General features: G+C 39.0%; 1 protein-coding gene across 2 annotated transcripts in view; it reads left to right on the forward strand.

The window, feature by feature from the left end:
- Nucleotides 1-22,861, forward strand: part of spri (sprint) — a 163,902-nt gene that overhangs the window by 52,365 nt on the left and 88,676 nt on the right. For both annotated transcript variants that reach the window (XM_043428631.1, XM_043428632.1), the window contains exon 3: nt 12,189-12,265. In XM_043428631.1, coding sequence (XP_043284566.1) covers nt 12,189-12,265 — 77 coding nt within the window. The remainder of the gene's footprint in view (nt 1-12,188; nt 12,266-22,861) is intronic.

A 22,861-nucleotide genomic window follows, 5' to 3' on the forward strand; every position in this document is an offset into this window, starting at 1 on the left:
GTTAAATAATATTTAAAATATCATCCATTTAATTTTTGTTTTGCCAGTTATTCTCCGAATCACCCCGCCCATCCCGCTGCAAGCCAAGCCGGCAAACTATCATTTTCCTCCGATCATACCGTATCACTCCGGTGACTGGCGCCCACAAGAATAAGACCTTTTCTCGAAAATATAAAACAGTATGAGCGGAAGAATTTGATTTTGTGACACTGTCGTGAAAATTTTGGATATATTTATACGAAAATACATCGTCACACCTCAGAAGTTTCATTTGCATGCTATCAGGGTCTACATCAATCAAACTCGCAAAAAATCATTCTTGCGCTCCCATACTCAACAGACATGGCTCTCATCCCTGGGTAAAGGACTTGAGTGTCTTGATCTGAAAGAAAAGTCAATACTGTGTTGCGTTCCCTACTAATTCAAAATCTTCTACGAGAATATAACACTAACATCACCAATGTTTCTGCGTTGCTAGAATTGAAACATAGGGTAGGAGAAGGTGGAATGTTTAACATGTCCGTATTGTTGGATGAGTTCGAAACTATTTTCCATGAATTGATGGAATCATTGGACATTGTAGCAGAATAGTTAGAATGGTCTGCAGCATGGCAGGAGGTTCAGCTAAGGCTTTGCGTCAAAGTTCCGTTTATTGAACAATGCAACATTTTTGAAAAGCGAAATCAGGTGTTTAAAAATGCGAAAATTCTTTAATTTTTAATATTTTTGTATGATTTTAGTTCAGACACAATAGCCACTGCATTACAAATCAAAACGCTCATTGGTTTTTTGATCTCAGATTAACCGATCCTCCGAAATTGTGGAGACCATGGAGAAGCATGTTCCTGTAATTCCTGTGGAGTAGTTTTACACCGAATTAAACAATTCTATCATATAGTTGAAGTACCAGTAAATAAACCTTTCAAATTAAAAAAGTATACATTTTTTTTCCTCGCCACAAAAAAATCACGAACAAACCCCAAAAATTTTGGTTACCACACGAGGAGATCCTCTTAATAAAATCATAGATCATTTATTGAATGGATCTATTTGTTCCTCTTTCTTTCTTTTACAATTGTCCAGTTTCGAAGCGTCGTCGTAAATGGAGAAATTTCTTCGCGATTTCAGCAGTTACAATAGTAGCCAGTTCGAAGATAAGTTACAATAGTAGTTATAGTATTAATAACTATATATTCATTTTTATTATAATAGTTTTTGGAGTTTGGTTTTGTCGCGTTAGATTTAAGCTTAAGACTGAAGTATGTGTTCGCGATTACTTCTCGAAATTTTTCAAGTCCGGATTGAGTCGGAAGTTCAATGAGAATTCTGCGACAAAGTATTTTTTAATTATTCGGTAAATAATCGAGCGTAATAACGGCTTCAGAAAAACTGAAAAAAAATGCGACAAAAGAAATGTAAGAAGGACGATAACGATGTAACCGCACAATAGCACTCCTGCCCAGCTTCAATAGTACTTCCCCCATCTACTTCCTTTCTATCAATCGGTTAATCCAACTTATGAGATTAAAGTGACGTGGTTTTGTACTTAATGAGGTTGCACTTAAAAGATGGATTATGGTTCCTCGGTCAGTACCTTGGCCTATTCGAGCATGATCGTCGTCGTCGTTGATCACGTTAGATGCCCGTGATGTCTCCGCATCTATTACTTCCGTTAATTGTGATAAGGTTGATTTTGTCTTTACCGATAAATCTCTGTCATGTATTTTTCTTCTTATATGATACTTCTTAGTTGCTTATTTATTAAATATTCCATTAAAACGAGGGACGATAATCGTTTTCGTATAACGATGACTGGAACCTGACGTCTCTTCAACACAATGCTCGCGTATCGCTACTGATCCAAAAAAAAGGCTACGACGCTACTTCTTCAACTGCCCCTTTTGCAGAGGACTCGTGACTTTTTCACCCGCCCCTTTTTTTTCCTTATTAGGCAAGCCTGCACAAAAACGTCGAACGGTCCTAACACGTTCGAACCCGTCGCTCTCACGACGGCTCGACTCGCTGGCTATACAACCCTGCTTCGTTTACGTCGCGCATAAACAAAACATTTACTTCATTCATACAAGAGTCAGTTTTGCGTTTACTATATTTTCTTTTACTTTGTGTTTACTAGTTTTTTCTATTATGTCAAAGGTTACTGATCAAGATGTTACAGAATTTCAGCTCTCGCGTGATGAAATAATGAAAATCTGATAATATGATATGATCTTTCGCGAAATTAACATCACATTTGTCAGAATTCGCGTAGTAGTCTACGAAAGTATTGTGAATGCTTGTAAAGAACTAAGTAAAGAATTAAGATGCCACCTTATCCGAGTTCATTTGTGGAACGCTTACAATTCAGACATCAAGTTTACACTCGTGTAGAATGGCATTGATGAAGCATAACAGGACCCGAGATCTTTCTCTTTTCTGTACGCCCTTTCTGTCTCGTTCTACTACGTGATAAACTTGAGGCCACTTTCATACCACTTTTCTCTCGGTTTGACCTCACGTATAAGTATATGTACTAGCTTGCGAGTCTCTTAAAAAGTTCAGGATTCCACTCGAGTAGAAAACTCGCCGGGAGAGGGCTGGCTGCTGTGCAGAAAACATAAATCGAGCGTCCAATCGGCCTAAAACGATACTAAATTATTTGGCCAATGGCACGTGTTCGTTTCGCGAAAAGCTCCAGCTTGTATATATTTTTATTTCTCTCTCACCCTCGTATATGGTGCACGTGAGAGTGCTAAAACGTCCTAGGGAAAATGTACGGAGAAAATGTCTTGCAAAACTTTATTCAGATTACAAGAGCTCAGTATTCGTTTTTTTTTTTTTATTTTTTATTTACACAAATGCCTGCTTTCTTAGGGTTGCCACTCGTTACATTTCTGTTGTGAGGCTCGGTAGACTGTGCAAATGAAAAATTCGGAAATTTCACTTATGTTTGTTAAGAAAATATGAAATGGTCGTATGCGGCAACGTGATTTCATTTACTCCATCGATTGTTCCAGTGACCCTCGATCCTTTTCGATCTCCCTTGACCTTCCTTGGCATTATGATTGATTGGAAATACTTTCTAAATATTTTTCGTGCACGTGAGTCTCGACCGATGTTGTGGTTTCTAATGCCTCGGACGAATCGACTGATTATTATCATTATTAACTATTTTCCTATTCATTCGACTTTCCGACGCGTGATCGACGAGCTTCCTGCACGGAGAGACTTTTACAGCAAAAATTACTATGTTTTTATAGTAACGTCGGACCATATCGATATTATAATAATAACCGCTACAGAGTGTGCCAAATAATGCAAAAGTTTGGGGAACCATTACCACAGTCCACAGTAAATAACGCGCTGTACTATATAAAAAATGAACACCAAGCAAATTTTCATTAAAAACATAGTAAATAATGAAATGATTTCATGAAAATTTAGGAGTAGCAATGGTTTCTCTGTGCTATACGAAAAATTGCATAGTTTCGTATTTTCCCTTTTACCGCACTGAATTTTGCTCAATGACATAGCAAAATTCATGCGCCCACCAATTATGTGAGGCGTTGCGAGTATAAACATGAAAATTAACTACTGGCACATGGTAAAATTTCAAGCAATCGCTTCGTTCATAAGCGGACTTTGTCAAGTAAATCTTTGTCGAATAGAAAATATACTTCTTTTCGGACGGTGTGACTCAACAATACAAACATTTTCGACATTTCACCAATTTGTCCAGTCCGTTTTTAACCTTTCACCAAAGACACGAGTGACATTCGGATATCGATACATCGTTCGGTGTAAGAATGTCACAGACTTAAATTTTGCCTGTCTTCATCCTGCATTCATCCGAAATATTCGTATAAAAGTCTCTCCGTGTGAGCTCACCGGAAATGTGTAGCGTCGGAAGCTTTCCAAGTCATTATCGAAATGATACAAAGTTTGGCATGAATTTTTATTCTTTTTCTATACTTTCTCATGGAACTTTGCAATCGCACGATTTGTACTACATACACGAACACCGTAGCTCGAACGTCACTATTCGTAAATATTCAGCTTCTCATTCAATTCAAGCTCGGACAAATTTCCTATGCACTAGAATTAACTACGACACAAAAAATAAAGGTTGGAATCCACTTTTCCGGATTCTTTCTTTTCCTCTTTTCTAGTCCCTCTATTTATAGAGTATCAAGGCTTTGATGATTTTCTTTCTCCCTCGATTGACTACATGCTCACATACTCCACTGCCGACACTCGCCCGGAGAAGGTAAAAACACTCTTGCACAATTTGTAGTACACTTTATCGACATGTATTCATTGAAATAACGCAGTAGCTACGTCATCAAATTTTATGTGCGGCATTCCAATGAAATATTAATGAAAATGCGAAGATCTTTAGAAAAAACGTCGAATGTCAGAATCGCGTTTTTTTCTCATTTTGTCCAAACAAAGCAATCATTATAATCGACGATCGCGTCATTTGAATTCGTTTACCTTAATGCAGTTAAATTTTTATCGACGCCATAAAGAATCTTACAGATACGTTAAGTACTAGAAAAATAACGTTCTTTGTAACAACAAATTGCATGTTTTATTCTCGCCTCCGATCGCCACTCATCGAAACCGTGACGGATCAAAATAGAATCGAATCAGATGAATTCTCCATGATTCAGGCCCCACTCTTCGGACACCTTTTATACAAAACGCGGATTCGCTGTTGCTTCGTATATGTGTGTCGATCATGCAACGTTCCTGTACTGAGTTAGGAAGTATGTTTTGATGACGTGTTGCTATAGCGATATACTCGGAGTCCGTTGCTTTATATACAAAAAGTTCCTGGCTCGTTTTGCCGAGACTCCGGTCGATCGATCGTAAAGTGAGCCACGCAAAGGGCTCGCTAACCTCGGGGAACAGGGCTCAAAATTATTCAGTCTTCTTATCCCTCCACCAGGACTCTCGGGAGCTTGAAACCTCGATCGTTTTTACTCTCGCATCGCTTTTTTCTTTTTCAATTCATCTTTTCGACGTGGATATACAACTATGACGATATTTTGCGAATTGAATAAATAGACGTGTGCTCCGAGGGTTTGACGACTCAAATATCTCCGGCTCAAAGGCCGAAACACATTCACCACACTCGAACCGCCGATACCGCGAAATCTTAGTCGGAAACCGGAAGTCCCGTTTTATGCAACACACGCACCGATTTTCGCCGTTACTTATAACGCTTCAGTGTTATTTTTGTTTATTTATTTTCTTAGTTTTTGTGTGTGCTTCAATCACTGTTCGGAGTTCCTCTGTGCGCGAATGATTACGCAAGAAGGATTGTGAAGTTCGTGCTCGTTCACTTATACTCCAATCTGGGGATTTAGAAGGTTCGATATCAAAGGTAATTTGAGTTGAGTAAACTTTCATTCGCGTTATTTCACAACGTCTGCTAATTCTTACAATTCTACTAAAATCGTTCTCCAATTAATTAGGACAACGATTCCTTTTCTGACGTTTTATGAGATTTCGTTCGTATAGTTTCGAAGGAACGGTTTATAAAACTGTTTATCGCCATTTGACCAATGAGTAGCGAATTCATGACACGTTTGTCGCTCGGTATACACGATTTCTAGAATTTGCGAGTGTCATTGGCATTCATTAAACGCACCGAATTCGTAAATTTCTATAAAAGTTGCTGGAAATCATTTCAAAAGCAATAAAAAGTTCTTCGGTCTTTACGGACGAGTAGAGAGAACGACGAATTTCGAAAATAGTAGTGTTTCGAAAAGAAGTAAAAAACGTTTTATAGTGGCTTTCATCTATTCGATAATTCCATAAAAAATGAGAATGATAATTCAAATTAAATTGCCCATATTTGAAATATTTACGAAACTTTACGAGAAAAATAATAAAAACACACCTGAAATTTCGAAACTTGTATGAATTTGTTCCATTCACTGTTAGGCGTCGTTCAACCGGTCATTGCCAGTAATTACTGTAATTTATACGCAGCTAGCTCGTGAGTAGGGCATGAGTGGAGGCCAGCTGTCGTTTTCGAGCGCCGGTCCAAATCGCTGCACGCATATTATTTCTTACAGAAAAAATTACAATAAACTTGTCAAAGATTTATTCAACATATTATATGGAAAACCGTTTTATGAAAAAATGACGTTTACAGAAACTATCCGAAAAATCAACTCATCACAGACTTGAAAAAAAACTTCTCACGTTACGATTACAAAGAAAAACCGGTCCTCGTAATAAAACTCGCCCTTTTAAATAATTCAAACCCTGTAATGAGACATTCCTATATAAAAATCTCTCAACAAACCCGCCATCCGAAAAACGAGATCATGCCAAAAATTACAATGATGGATAAGAAAAACTGTAACCACAAAACACTCTACAGAAACAAATTAAGACGAAAAAAATTTGAATAACATGAGTTAAAAAAAATGACAATTTAAAATTTGACTGTTGTACTTGTCGAATTCGCGTGTATGAGATATAAGTAGGTGTAAAAATAACGCGTACTTATGGTACTGAAATCCGCAAAAATGTATTTTGGTGTCGTTTTTTCTCATCATGGTTGAAATCGACGTTCGAATTGCGATCCTCATCTTCCTTTTTGTTATTTTTGTAATTTTAATCTATGTACATAATTACGCCACCTTTACAATCAATTTGTTTCTCGAATTTTGTCGCTCTCAATAAACACTTATCATTATTCTGAAAAATATGAAAAAATCATTACAGAGCTCAGAATATTCTTCTCGAAAAATGCATTTCTGTTCGTGTATTTTCAGTAAGCAGTATTGCAGTATTCTTTGAACTATTGTAATTATTTGATTATTAAGGTGGTTCCTCCACGAGACAGTTAAATTAGGAAATTATTTAAATTTGGCATACGTATTGTTTAACATATGAACAACACCTCTATAAAATTTTAACAAGTTTCATCATACCGAACCCGAGATATATGTAATTGAAGTTGACTCAATTAACACGTAACATATGGACCATGCATAGGCAAACAGCACATTATTAATTCTACCGCTAATACTAAAATTAGGAAGTTTATAAAAAACGAGGAGGAGCTAGAGCAGGATATCACAGATATTGTGAAAAAAAATCAAAGTGATCGACCATCTAGTTTGACAGATACAGTCTCGAGAAGTACGAAGGTTTAGGCTGCATACGATATATTTTGCAAGCGAACAAGCGAATGTCGTCTGTATAGGCAACCTTTTCTGTGTGTTGAAGCGTAGCCCGGATAGTTCCGTCAAAAAATTTACTCGCGATATCAGATAAAAAATACTTTTAGAATAAATTTTACGAAAGCAAATGATATTTGTACTATATCTGCTGGCATCGAGTACGTATATAGGGTCTTTACAAAATTAATGATTACGATCCGAACGAATTATCAAACCTTTTAATATGCAGACGGTACATAACTTTTGGTTGGGCCTGTCGCAGGGGATCGACCTTGAAGAAATAAATTTCTAATCTTTTTGAAAACGGTTGAAAAATGTTATCGCTTCTGTGAAGACTCTGGAAGCGACTCGTCATGCATTTGTTTATTTGTCTCCGAGTCGTTACAGCGACTCTAGATGTGACAGCGGTACGAAAGTCTTATCGAAAAGGGATAAACTAATACAAGAAGGATCGTTGATTTCAAAGTTTCCAAACGAAAAATACGCCAAGATCGTAAATTAGTCTTTTCTATTTGTACTCGTAAGCTCAATTCTCATTTCACCAGAAAATGAGGAAGGAAATAATTGAAAAAGTTAAATTATTTCTTTCGTAGTTTGCTCATAAAAGAACCAAAGTATTGAATTAATTGCCTAATTATTGGAGGATAAATCACGAAGTTGGCGTGTAAGCGAATAGTTTATTCCTTCATGATATATATTTCGCTACAGTTTCCGGTGATTCACGAGCTTCAATTAATTTTACTACTTCAGAACAGAAGAATTCTGTTCTGAAGATATTTTTCATTATGATTCTCTCTCGCTTCAATATTGGTATTAATCACTCGAATGTACTTATGGCAATGCTTTTAATTAATGATTCCTCGAATTAACGCTTGTGTCTACTACGGAAGCGAAAGATGTAGAGACAAAAGTGAGAGACGGAGAAGCAGGCAAGGAGAGGGGGAGCGAAGAAGAGAGAAAGAGAGAGACTGAAACAAACCGGCTTCGTTAATATTCTACAAGACGGTCCGTCACCCCCTCGAGACGCTCTCGGGGTCCTTCACAATATTGCAAAACTTCGTCGAGCTTGCTCTGCTTCCTTGCTCGCCCGCTTGTGTGCTTCTCTTGGCCCTTTGAGAGCTCTTGTGTACTTGCGAAATGCGTCTTTCCTCCCCTCTTCGACGTCGAAACGGAGTAAAAGTCTTTCTCTAAATATATATGTATACACACATTACATACTTTGTTCAAATATATATACATACATATGGCGATATCCAAAAACTGTAGCGTTTCTGTCCTTCTCCTTCACACACAATAAATATCTCTCGTTCTTTGCCGAAAGCACCCTTGTCTACCATTCATTACGATAGTCAGTTCGATTATTAAATTTCAGAGATAAAGGGAGAGTCCACGGATACGAATTTATTGCATCAATTCGTATTAGTGGATTATAAGTATATTGGCTTTTCATTGAACTCCCCTTCGACTTGCCCTCGAAACAATATCGACGAAATGATTTCTACGATCTAATAACGCGAGCTTTTTACATGCTTTTAATGCTTTGGGCATCGTCGTCGAGAAATTCGTAGAAATTTTTAAATCTCAGCTTTTTGTTTACCCACTGACTTTTTCGTAAATTTCTTTCATCGATATGAAAAAGAGAACATTCATTTATTGCGAGGTAAAACTTTCGTGGAGATAAGTTGAAAATAACATTTATAACGAAGATGAAAGTAGTACAGAAGTTTTCGACTATTTCCGGGCGAAATACAATTTCTTGCTTTCATCTCGTTCGATTGAGAACGCTTCCGAAGTAACCCCCTCCCCCTCCCCGCCACGCTCGATGTCATTTCGAATCGAAGTCAAATCATTAGAATTCTGCAGAGATTAGTTTGCAGAATATCAATCACAAGACTTACCAAAACCAAACTATTTTTGTTCACTCGAATTACGTTACGAATGACTTTGTTACATAGTTGTGAAAAGTAGGAATTATTGAAAATAAATTTGGGGAAAAAATGAATTTGATGAATTAATTTATGTACATGAGGAATGAAAATCATGAGTGTTTTTTGCACTTGAATCGCGACCAGCTAACACATCGTGTCTTGAATTCGAAGAATGCGCTCTCAAGAAGTCACAAATGTATAGAGGAGAATTGATGTAGCGTCGAGAGATTAAAGAGTTCTCGAGTGCATCAAGCGATGAGATATAGCCGAGTCCGTAGAGTGCTGCTGATTGGATCTGATCTGTTTAATTCGGTGAATGAGTTTCGCTGGACCATTTTAATTCGAGCGTCCTCTTCGTTCACTCGTCGTTCACACAGCCGACAGTTGTTTTACTCGGTTGGCTTTGACTCGTGTCTTCGTATTTTCTTGATGCGCAGACACAAAAAGTTCGCTCGTTCCTTAGCTCGCGTTTTATGTGTTTAGTTTCTTTTTTTTTTTTTTTTGAATCTTGATTTGATCGCGTTACGCGTGAATCACTGAAACGTGCCCGTACATTTTTTTCTCTGTTCTATTTCATAATGAAGAATCGAATCGAAAATGCCTCGCTGATCAAACGATGAACGCGATTTCGTGATTTTTGTCTTTTTCGAATTTATCAAGAGACGCGGTAGCGGCTCGACGCCAAGTATTTTTTATATTCTTCCTTATTTTTTGTCTCGCACAAACCAAGCAGGAAACGGCGCTGTCGAGATATAATAGGTCGCGAACAAAATACACACTCGAGCGTACATACTATTCGATATTATACGAACAACGATCGCTCGAGCACGAAATTAAATTCGTTATTTACCGCGACGATCATTTGCGAATCGATCGAGCGCGAAATGAAACTTCTTGATTGTCCACCTTTTGCTACCTCATTTCATCTGTTCTGTTTTACGCACGTGAAGCTACTTTATCAAGGCACATTTCGATATCGCATCATTGCCGTCGCTGCTTCCATCGTTTCCACTCATAACAGCCATAGTCATTCATTCCGTTTTTTATCGTCGGATCTATAGTTATATATTATTTCCGAAATAATCTGCTCGGTGCTCATCACTATGGTCAGCCAGATGTTTCATTGTCTCGAGTTTTCCAACAGTTTCTTAGCTATGCTTGTAAGGGCCACCTTAATTACTCGGACCCATTTCCTTGCCATTTTCCCTCCAAAATTCGCTCCTGCCTGGGAGGAAAAAACAAGCTCAAAGAAAGCTTCAAGCTGTTATTCGCGAATGTTTATCTGCCGATTCTGCAAATAATAAATAATTTTAAATTGAAAGGAATGAAATCAGGAGGCCTCGCAATGCGGACGTTTGTCTTCCGAATTATAGGTTTTCATCACTTTTTATTGGAAACACAATCTTTCGGATTTTTCGCAGAAAAAGGCTCGTATAAATTTGATTAGCTCCGAAATTTCGGAGATGCAATTGCGATACTGGTAATCAAATAAATAACACGCAGGAGAGTTTGCACGTTCGATTAGCACGCTAAGTTATATAGCTCGGGGTCGTACCCGGTTCGAGAATGGAAATTTCAGAAGCAAACGTGCTTTTTGTTCGGCCACGCGATGATCGTACGAAAATTGAGCTCGCACACGGACACAACTTTTGTGTGTGAAGACACGCTCACATGAGAAATCGAATTCCCTGGAAATTCGGTACACGAAAACGTGGCTCTTGGTTCGAAACTTTATATCGAATATCTTTGTCGACACGGGTGGGTTAAATATTGACAGTGGAAAAGCTCCGCAGGCGGTACAAGCGAGTGCCTTCTAATTTTCCGGAGTCCGGACCACTCGTATATAACGTAATGCAAATAACACGAGGCACCCTCGATTCACGTATGGACTAAAATAGAAAAATGCATATACGGACGGGCTGCTCTCCTTTCATGCAAAATTTAACCAGCTCTCTCCACATATTTCTAACTAAAAAATAGCAACGAAAGTCGAAGAAAAACCTTCGTACTGGAAAATTCGTGAGTTTCCACCTGAACAAATGGAAACTTTCCCAGCGACTTTGATGACTGGAAGAATTCTGCATTTGTATAGAATCAGGGTTTTCAGATTATTGCGTTGAATTATTTCGATTTTTGTACAGGCGCACACATTTATGAACTTTCTTATTAAAACAATCAAATCCCGTTTTTCCCAAACGAAATATTCAGTTTGATGCTGACACCAATTATCTCAACGAGACAAAATAATTAGTGGAAGCCGACAAAAGCTATTTGTTTCTATAGTGAAAGTATTTCTGAAACGAGAATAAATAATTAGTGTATGATGAAACAAAATTTTAGTTTAGCTGAGCAGCTATCATAGAAATGAACTGATTCGTTTATCTATTCGAACGATTACTGTACCGCCAATTTCGTAAAGAATTCGGGTAAATTTTTCGAATTACGGTTCCACCTTAAAACAGCTCCAAATTGTTTTCTGGTGTTTCCCATCACTCGGTAATGGTGTACCATGCAATAATGTGGTGGCGCATGCTCTTTACCCCATCGAAATTAATTAAAACACCATGAATTGTAAAATGAATGAAAAAGGTACTTTCTTAATAAATAAGGACATTCTTATCACCCAGCAGTGATGTAATATGTAATAATATGCTGACGCACCGTATTTAATAGTATAGGAATTAATTGAAACACCATACATTGGAAATTGGAATTTATTTATTATCTGTTGTCATGTCGAAAAATTCAGCGATCGTTGTACACAGTGAGTGCAAATTTACCAGAATTCGACATAATCGACATTCGAACATTCAATTCATCGAAAAAACTGAAAAGTACACTAATGGCGAAATTTAAGGGTCAAAAACATTTTCCAAATTTTTAGTGATTATTCAGAATGATAATGCTGAAGTTTGCATCGTTGGGGTCCAACAAAATGATCGAAAGACGATTTTCAATAGCCCAATTCTGATTCCTCCTCAATGTGCAACCCCGACATATTCTCTGAGCAATTTCCCAAATCGAGTTTTTGATGTTTTTCTTTTTTATGGTTTTCCAGTTGCTCAATTCGCTGGCCACAGACCTGGACTGCATGCTGAGCGAGCTCTGTACGACCCCGGACCCCTTCCAAGATCGGTAAGTTCTCAAAAAAATATAATTGATTGTTTTTTTCACAATTTATTGAAAGAATAATTATTCGATCAATTGTCCTTCGACCTCATTTCACGGGGATATTCTTTTGTCACTGTTTCCTTTCTGCCTTCGTAGACACGAAGGAAGTCCCTGTTTTTTTCTTGTGCTCTAACGCAAGCTCGCGAATGCAGGAAGGGGACTGGCGAATAGAGCGTTTATTCAGGAGATAATTTATTGTCGAAATCTTCGCAAGTGTCCCCAAGCCAAAAGGGCCAAGCCAAGGAAGGTTATAACACACGGAATAATTTACATATCGTAAGGCCAACCCTCGCCCCATTTCTCGCCATTCTCCACCCCCAGCCGTAACCATCCCCACTGTGATCTACGACGGCTCTTCTCTTCCGTACAATATCCGGCCTTTCTTGTATGCTTGATATTCTATATAACGGGTGAGAGATTGAAAATTTCGAAATTTTTCGATTACGAAGCTGCGAACGACACCTGTGGAGGGAAACGTCTTCGATTTTATCGCAGTTTCCATCAAAGCTGCTTTCTTATTGCTTAAAACAAAAGAAGCATTTTCGAGCGGAGCAACATTTGGATAAAAAATCTCTCCACCGGCGATTAAAATTGAATGACAATTAACCGATTCTGTACTAAAGTAAAAACTCGTCCGAATAGCACTTGATGTTATTGAAAAATTTAATTGATTTTGGACTTTCTCAAAATAAACGTACTGTTGGATGAAAATCCGTTTCATTGATTCAACTCTCAATAGTATCAAGATGATTTAATAACTTGACGATGAAGTTTTCAACGTTCAAGTCCAACAAAATAAACGAAAAAAATTATTTGTAATTCTCTAATTTTTCATTCCACGAATTGTAGATTGAAAAGTGACGAGTTGCAAATAAAAGAAGGAAAAATTTAAGAATTCTAAAAATCAACTTTGGGACGGCGATAATCGTTTGAGGTAAAAATTGATCAGCTCTGCGGTCGAATCAATTGATATTTCAAGCGAATTTTCCCATACGTCAAAAGTTAAATTTCACCATGAGAAAAAGCTCGAAATATTTAAAAATCGGTTCGTTCAATGTTCAACGTACTCGAATGAAACGTCACAGGCACATAACCTGCATTATAGTGCATAAATATGTACGTTATAGGCAGCGAGGCAGACAGGGTTAACCGGGATGATTTAACGTTATAAGAAAAGGACGAGGGCGAAGAAACCTCGAGCTCTATTCAACGCTTCTGCAAGATGGACGACGTCTTTCCTGAGAGAAACGTGGCTACGAATTTCAATAGTAAATCGGGAATAGCTTAGACCCGCACAATATTCTCTCATCTCTTCGCAAATGTTCCCCCAGTCCTCCCCCACTCTCTCTTTCTTCCCTGGCTCTTTCGACTGCTACTGACAACTTAGAGAGGCCCTTGAAAGCGTTCAAGAGCTGTTTCCTAACTGGGTTTCATCACAAGTCTACAAATTCACGAGCCTCTAAACGTTCTTTCTCAGGATTACTCAACTTCCAGAATAACCAAAATTTCCTTATTATTTTTCTAGCATTCCAATTGTGCTTCGCACCACGTTTTCACAATTCTTCTTCATTGCCCATTCTCCAATGAAGTTAAAAAAAAATTCGTTATTCCTGAGGGATCCTTTGTTGCGTTCGTCCCGCCATCAAATATTAACGGTATAATTCCGATTAAATTATCATTACGAAATACTTGAATATTAACAAGTGAATTCCCCGAATGAGATTCGAATATAATTGAGCACGTCAAAATAACTTCGAGTCCCACCGTCGAGGAAATTCGAGACGCTCTGCTAGGAGCTACCGGAGAGAGATTGAGAGAGAGGGAATGCCCACGACAGCTGGTCCGTGTCGTCAGGGTGGAGAGAGCCGACACCATCGCTAGGCACAGACCATTATGCATAATCACAACGATGGCTAATACGTGCCACATGCTCTCAATTGGGTCATTCTCCAGCGGCATACTAATTTCGCACGTATTTTGTCCTTCCAATTCACCCACCATCCTGAACCCTCACGATTATCCTTGCGATCATCGTTAGTCCCAAGTTTCAATTCATCTTGACTAAACAAAAAGTGAAGAAAAAATGTTTTGGCCCATCAGACGGAGGCACTCTCAAAAAATCGTAGAAGTACGACGAAAAGGTTTTTTTATTTTCAAAGCAATACATTAAGACTTGAAAAAAAAGCTCGTTATACGTGAGTTTCCAAAAAATGGTCTCTCAAAATGAACCTCCGAGGGAAATAGGTCAAAGCAACCATTTCCTTTGAAAGTAATAATAATAATAACGAGCCAAAGCCTTAAATGGATATTTTCAGGGGTACTTTAATGCGTGTTGTTTCTATGAGAAAAAAAGCAATCACGTTGCCTCTCGCTACGATGCTTTTGCTCCCGTCGAAATGGCATAACTGCAAATTTCATTTTTTTTTATATTCCCTTCCATTCAAGAGATTATGACACAGTGTGTTGAGCAAAAAAACCGACATAAATCCTCATACGCGGCATTACTTTCGACGAACCAAATACTTTTTGTATATTTTTACAACCCCCTCCCCACGTAGACAAAGAGATTTTATCTGAAATAACAGCGCCCAGCAGTAATCTCGATGCTTGTCGCCCCGTTGTTTGACTTTTTCTCGTGTCGTAAGAGAGCTGCGAGAGTACGTAATAAAAATAAAAAAAATAAAATAAAATAAAAAAAAAACGAAAAAGGAGACGGAGAGAGAATGAAACGATTTTTCTCAGTTCCACGCCACTGTCACTTACAACCCCTAACGCCCTTGATGTCTGCTGGTTTCCTCTCTTACCAACCTGCCATTCTGGATACACATTGCCTGCTGCTACCACTGCATACTGGGGCTCTCGCAGAATCGCGAAATTGAAATGAAATGCTTTTTGCCCTCTTCCTGCTTATGTGAATACGTGTGCGTGTGAGTGTTACGCCTCGGTATGGATAAAGCCCCGCTCGAAGTGTTCTATGGCCCGGGGAGATTTTTTATTTCATTGAAAACCGTTTTTTTTTGTTCGCTCGCACTTGTATCCCATAAAGAGGAGGAAGGGAATGAGTGAATCCGTGGATCATTATACATTACTTTGCTCTCTTCCAATCTCATACTACATGTTTATTATCCCCATCGGATCCGATCCCATGATCATGATAATAACGCACTTTATTTCGTATTGACCGATGCAGCTTTTGTTCTTTGGATATAGCCAACTGGATTGGCATTGCAATCGAAAACGAAAGCACGAGTGAAAGAGCGAATGATTTTGTTTTAGAGAAATTCAAACGACTGAATACTTTTTGGACAAGTTTATTTTATCGCATTTATTGCCACAGGGACGACGCTGAAGTTTCCAACGTTGGAGTCCAACGAAATGAAGGAAAAAAACGTTTGTAATTCACCAATTTTTTATTTCACGAATCGTTGGTGCAGCTTGAAAAACTACGAATCGCAAATTTGGCAGGGAACAAAATCGGAGAATTACTGGAATTATTGGAGAGTTTTTTTCGATCATTTCGTTGGACTCCAACGTTGGGAACTTCAGCGTCATCCACAGGGCCAGAAATAGATGTCGAAAAATGCCTCGAGACGGCAACAACTCGCAGAGGTCACAGCGATTTTCTTTGCGCTCTTGAAATCTCGTGATAACGCTCCGAATGAAAATCGTCTGTAAAATAAAAAATAATTTCTTTCTCCCCAACTCCGGACGGCGCTGCCCTAACAGCTCGTGAATTTCGGTGTTCTTTTATATTAAAAAGTTTCGAGTTTTATGTTCGCCGATGTACACACATATATTCACGCTCGTGAAAGAATATCCTCGAGTAGCAGGAATAAAATGATAAGAAGAAGAGTTGCTGCGTCACTGTCGCACGAATTTCTCGAGACAAAAATAGCGAGGTCTCGATACAAGGGAATTTCGTTACTCCTCATCTTTCTTTCCGTCCCTCATGCTCCGCTCGCTTTCCACTTTTTCCTTGTGTGCGCTCCATATCCTGGAGGAAGGGACAAAACCCCCAACGTTGTTCCAACCGTTAAAAAAAGTACGACGGTATAAAAATCCAACTGGGAATCAAAGGGGGGAAAATGATTTTTGAATCGTTCGAAACAATCGTCGGATCATAAAAATAAAAAATTAAGCAAAAGGATATTCAAGGAAGTTCATGCGCGGAACGATTTTTCTGAGAAAGTCTTGAAATTTATACAGAGTTTCAATGAGTAGTCGACTGACACGCGTATCAAATTTTAAAGGGTTCGTCTTATTCATTATTTAGACAAACGTGCTTAAATATGGAGAAAAATACACAAGGTTACAGGGAATATGGGTAAAAAATCGTTTATCTTTCCATATAACGAATGAACTTACGAAGTTTAAGAATTGTGCAAAATAATAATGAACTATATAATGAAGGTTTGGGAAAAAATTCGAGACGATTGTCTTACTAGTAATAAAGATATATTACCTTAAAGATTGAACGAAATTGGTAATGAGCACTTGTAGCCTCAGCAGATTTGCTTATTTCGGCATTTTGTTTCTTCCTGACTTGGGCCATTCCTGTTATAGCCTTCTGTCTTTTTATATTAATACTTTTTTCTTGATCCATTTCCCTTTGTGTTTTCTCTTTGTGTTCGAATTAGAGAGCTTTCTAATGCGATTTTTTACATAAAAAACTATAGTATTTTCAGCAGGGACGAATGAAATTCGGGATTCGGTCAGTAATGGATCCCTGTTCAATTAATGGCTTGTAATTTCATTCGCCAAAAAATAAGCTGAAAAAATGTATTTACAATTTCGAATTAATAACTCTGACATCAATTTAAAGTGATAATATCTTTAACCCTCTCGGACCGTATGTTGCTTCTACGCAACATGCGCTTCCATCAGGCCCAATAAAACTGCATCGGTCAGTAAGGTCGGGGTTCTAACTGCCTATTTCCATCAAGCAAGGTTAGATTGCACCTTAGATACTCCTAAACCAAGAGATAAACTGCTTTAACTCATCGAAATATCAATACGAAGTCGGCGTTTCATGTTGAGTTGGCGTTGTGTGAAAAGGTGCTTTAGTTATCGCAAAAGAAAAGTGGGTATACATTTTTTTTTCGTACTCCAAACGTTATTTCCTTTCAAAGGGAAGCTAATATGATGCATTTAAGGTATTCGGTGCTAGATTCATTCGTAAATTTTCCTGATTTTGCTCCCCAAGGACCTGGTGCTGCGCGCAGCGAACATTCAAAAATTCATATTTCCCAACAAAAAAACCGAAATGTCACAATGGATTCGGAAACTAGAAAGTATTTTGAGATAAAATTATGAAGGGAATCATTTTCCATCAACGCGAAATAGGTCTCGGTCTGAGAGGGTTAATTAGGAAGTAAAAATCGATCCAATTTAAACAGCCATATTTTTAGATTTTTTTCAACCTTTCGACAGCACACTCAAATTGATTAGAATCCGTAGGCAGGAAAGAATGGATAGAGCAAATATATATTCGCGCTTGAAGCTTTTCTTCCTTTTCAGAAATAACGGTAAATACGATTTGGCCAAGCCAATAATTCTCCGCGTAGGGCAATTCTCTTTTGCCTATTTTCTCCCTCGAGTAGAAATATTGAAATTTATCCCCGTCGATTCGGGTCTCGAGAGTGACGAGACAGCTAGGTGGCCAACTGGAGATCGAAGGAGAGAATCAAAGAGAGCGATAGAGAAAGAGTCGGAGAGTGAGTGAGTCCAGGCTGTCCTGTGGCGATCGAATTATCCGGAAACTCGATATCGCGATAGGCCTCGACCAAGCTAGAGCGCGAGGACTCAGTCTCTCGTCTGATGAGGGGACAAACCCTCTCGACACTGGTTTCTCCGGCTGCTGCCACCGGATATCCCTCGATACGGGAACTACTATCCCGGACAACACGTTCAGGCAGCGACTAACGCGAGTCCGATGTTTGCCCAAGGGGAGGAAAGCCGTGATACACCATCATCATCCCCCTGGGTCGTCTCTCTCTCTCTCTCTCTCTCTCTCTCTTTCTCACCCTCATTCCCGTTCATTACAAATATATACACGTATTTATACAGTTCTATATATATAAACATCGATCTTCTTGTGTGCATGTCTCTCACATTTCACTCTATTTTACTCCATTTCGCCGTCTTTCTCCATCTTCCCCGCACAGGCGCATCCCCAACATCGATAACAGTAGACAAAGGGTGCGTGCCGTGAACTCGCTAAATCGAGATCTCTCTTGGCCCAGGGCTACGGACCATAATCCTGCCAATAATGGATTTCGAATCGGGAGGAAAAAAGCTTGTTAATCTTACCTCCGCGACGTTTCTCTTCGCGTGTATATCTGTGGGTCCTTCCTCTCGGCGTCGATTCTCGTGCAAACATTTTTTTACAACCCATCGGCTCATTGTCGAAGCTCGCCCTTTACTGATAGAAGGCTCGTTTCAAGTTCAGTCCGTTCGATCGCTAGCAACCGTTTTTTTCTCAGAACAATCGAAAGGGGATCGGGCTCGATCTCGATATACACGCTTTCGTAGCTTTCGTCTAGTTGTGGCAAACCCTCGCGAAAGGGCCAAACAATTTTCGAGAATTAAAATCACGAGAGATAGCTCTTTCCAACCCCTTCCGAAGGTGTTTCGCTCTCCAAAAACTTCGATATTGCATTTATTTATGACTTTTGTTGTAAAAAAAATTACCTTGTTCCCCTATAAAATTCTATGGGGAATCAGAGATTTTTTCCGCTTTCTCTGTACGAAAGGGCTCCGCGCGATTGCCTACAGAAAGTATCGCGGGTCATAAAGATGAGTTATCGAACCATTATATACACGCTTCCCTTTCGGTATTCCGAGCTTGCCCGTTTTCAGTTTTATATACATTTACGTTATATATATATACATAATTGTACGTACTGAAATGTATCTACACAGCAAGGCTACGAGAGGGCGAGCTTTCGTCCCTCACACGCGACGAAAGCCATAAATTCACGGTATCGTAATCGCTCCGAATTCTCTCTCTCTCTCTCTCTCTCTCTCTTCTTGGGCATGATTCCCGGGATTAAGTTCGGTCCGAAGAAGCAAAAATCGTCATATATCTCGCGTTATTTTTTTATCTATCCAAGGAATCGAGAAAGAAGCCGGTCACGTCTCTCGGACCTCTTGATTACTTTTTTCCGGAGATCGCAATTGAAGGAGAAGTCGAAAAAAACGTTGGACAAAAAGCTGCTGTCCGTGTGGTCGTTACACTTTGTATAATTTGTTTTAACCCTCTCGAGCGATCTATGACGAGCAATGGAACGCGCGACAGCTTTATCCAAACCCAATATGCTGCTGCTGGCAAAATAAAACGATTCAATTTGGTCTCGAGCTATCGAAATTGACCGACGGACATTTTTATAACGCTTGCCACATTCTTCTTTTTATCAATGCCTCAAATATATACGCTTTTGGGCTTTTTTACTTGCTTCTTATCTCGATACCATTTCTCCGACCCTTCAATATCGTTCCTCTTCTGCTTTCATATCGATGTTATCTGTCTCGTGTGAGCATCTCTCCGAGAACATTGAGAACCGAACTTTATCTGTAGAGAGTGATTCAGAATACGATTTTGTGACGCCACCGTCTGATAAATTATTCTCGAAACATATGATTTGTGCTACAAAAAATGGGACATCCGTTGAAAATTTTCGTCATTCCTCGCGCCGGATCGACCTCAATTAATGATTTTTTAATCGTGGTAAAAGTAAAAGCAAATACGCTGTTACAACGACTTACAAAATAATTGAACGACTTTTACAAGGTTCCGGTGGGACCGCGAATATTATGATGCGAAGCTGAACATCAACTTTTTCGTCAGCAACACACCGAGCTAACTCTCCCATCATGTTCTCCCGTCTTATAAATATTTCATGTGAATCGACCAACAGCAAGATTTCACCCTCTTTACTTCCCTCTCGATCCAACAAGCGGAGTGTACAAATTGGTACATATAACTGCTCCGCGACCACCGAACGGACTCTATCAGAGGATACAACGAACGTGTACAGCACCTCCCAAAAGTCTGTTCAGCCTGATTCGTAATTTACCAAGTTTTTAATGCTTCTCAACGCATTTTCCCCCTCTGCCTATGTTTTGACGACATTTATATTCGTTGATAACGTCCCATTCGGCCCACTGCAGCTATATACACGGATAGAAAAAAAATAGTAAGAATTACTATGCTGCCATGGTATTGGGGTTCTGTGTCGCCCATTTTGAAGGTTTTTACCAAAAATATTGTAATTTCCAAGTCAATTCTGCAATGAAAACTTTTTAAATTGCGTATTTTGCTGTGACAAAGGTTTAAACTGTGCTATTTTTTCCTAACATAGTTCACCAAGGAAACGTTGTAAAATTTATGTTGACTCGATGATGAACTGTCAAGTAGAATTATTATGCCGTTTTGCTATGCTTAGTACTGTTTTCACAATTGAAGTTTACATTTGAACATAGTAAAATTTGAGGAGCTCGAACACAAGCATCGATCATACGCCAAAGTGTTTAGAAATTTACTATGGTAAATAACAGAATTTCATTCGCGATTGTACGATAATATACCGGTATACATGTGTACCGATGTGTTTATTTTGACATAACTCATCAATTTTCATCGAGTCGCTTCACAAAAAATTACTATGTATGTTCGTAAGAATTAATAAATATTACCGATATAGAACCCTACTTCTATGGCACCACAGTAGTTTTTAGGGAAATTTTCTCTCCGTTTTTATGCTTGACCCCGATCGCTTGATTTTAGTCTCAGCATTCCGCGATCCACTCGGTCCTCAGCTTCTGACGCCAACTTTTGGGACACTTGGTACATGTGTCCGCGCGTATATCTGTGCTCGATCGATAAGGGATGACTCTCAAGAGTCGCGAAACAGAACTCGAACTGACATAGACTGCAGAGGGAGAGATAGGGAGAGAGAGCGCTCGCAAAAGAGGGAAGGAGTAAAAGCTGTGGTTTACTAATACACATATCCACCTGTGACCATTGAGAACAAAAGCAGCTACATCAATCGACCCTCCGATAATCCTTACACGTACGTTAAACTCCTAAAATCCGTCTCCGGATAAAGCACAGATGAACGAATGAATTTTCCAACGATTCTCTGAAAAATGAACGTTCAAGTGTCCGATAAACCAGCAAGTTAAAAGATGAATATCTTACCCGTACATTTTTCCCCTCCGAGCATGCAGAGGGAGCATATTTTCCGACGCTATACTTTTAGCGCTCATGGATAATGTAGCTCAGTTTAGTGAACCAATAAATTCCAAAGTTTTCGTGAGAAAAATAGAGCCTCGCAAAACTCTTGGTTAGTAAATTCGAATTTGCACATTTGCGAACATAACGAAAACTGCTAAACAATGCATGTGGCTTTTGAATATTCAATTGAAAGTAACACTCACTAGGGGCAATCACTCCAAAACGAAAAGAAGCGTAGAATCTTTATTCCGCTGTACATGGATGCGTCGGAAAAACAATTTAATTGCTCGTTATGAATTCTAAGATGATTCCACTGCTAGTCGCAAATATCGAATGAACACCTTCGAATAAAAGTTCTCTCTGTGAACCAGAATCAATAAAACCGCGTCTCTCCCTCCCTCTCTCTCTCTTTCTCTCTCTCGTAATAACCTCAAGCTAGCAGAATAATGAAAAAAAATTTAATCAGGATTCCCTGAAGGTATAAAAATAATAGAATCATTGAATCGATACTCGAATATAATTAATGAACGATCTAGAAAATGGAGGTGAACTGAGTGGGGGAGGGGAAAAGTAAATAATGAGGCAACCGCGTCTCTCGATGTATGCAAATATTCAATCCACGCGAGTCTAATCGAATGTGGTTCAGATTAGAGATAAGAAAACACTCTACAAATATATCTTGACGGAGTGTGTTATGCTTTTATTTACAAGACACTTCCGCGTTAGATTTAGCATCGATTAAAACAGATATTTCTCGTTTCTCGTGCTATATTTTAACAAGAGTTACAGTTTCAACTGAGTTGAGTATGGAATAGGAAGCTTTTCACCGGGATTTCTCCTCTCTTTATTGCTCCAACGTGAAATCTCGTCCGTGTGCATTTCTATGTACCACGATGAGTGTGGAACGATAATTTTCGAGCGTGTTAGACGTCGTAACCAGTCGCCAAGTCACGTTTCCATACTATCGTCTCGACTCAATGTATTTCTATATATTTCGCTATGTACGTGGCACTATTCCAGCGGGGGTTCTCCATCGGCTTCCCTATTCTTCCCTCATTCTTCCCCCGCCATCTGGCAACAGGTTAGCCTGCTACCGGTGCTGTGCCTACTGTCTTCAGCTTGAACAAACTCTCGAGCTGCAACTGACAAAGAGTCTCACTCACGAGTTGGTCGAACAGATCGAGTACTGCGAACCGGAAGGTCTCAACTTTCGAGTGTTTCCATGTTGAGCTACGTCGAATGAGCTCTTTCACGCTTCCTTCAGGACCGGCGAGGTCGATCGACCGTTTCGAACTAACTGGAAGAAACTTTCAAGCCCTTTTACC

The sequence above is a fragment of the Venturia canescens genome, chromosome 9 (genome assembly GCF_019457755.1).
Source record: "Venturia canescens isolate UGA chromosome 9, ASM1945775v1, whole genome shotgun sequence".
Taxonomy (NCBI): domain Eukaryota; kingdom Metazoa; phylum Arthropoda; class Insecta; order Hymenoptera; family Ichneumonidae; genus Venturia; species Venturia canescens.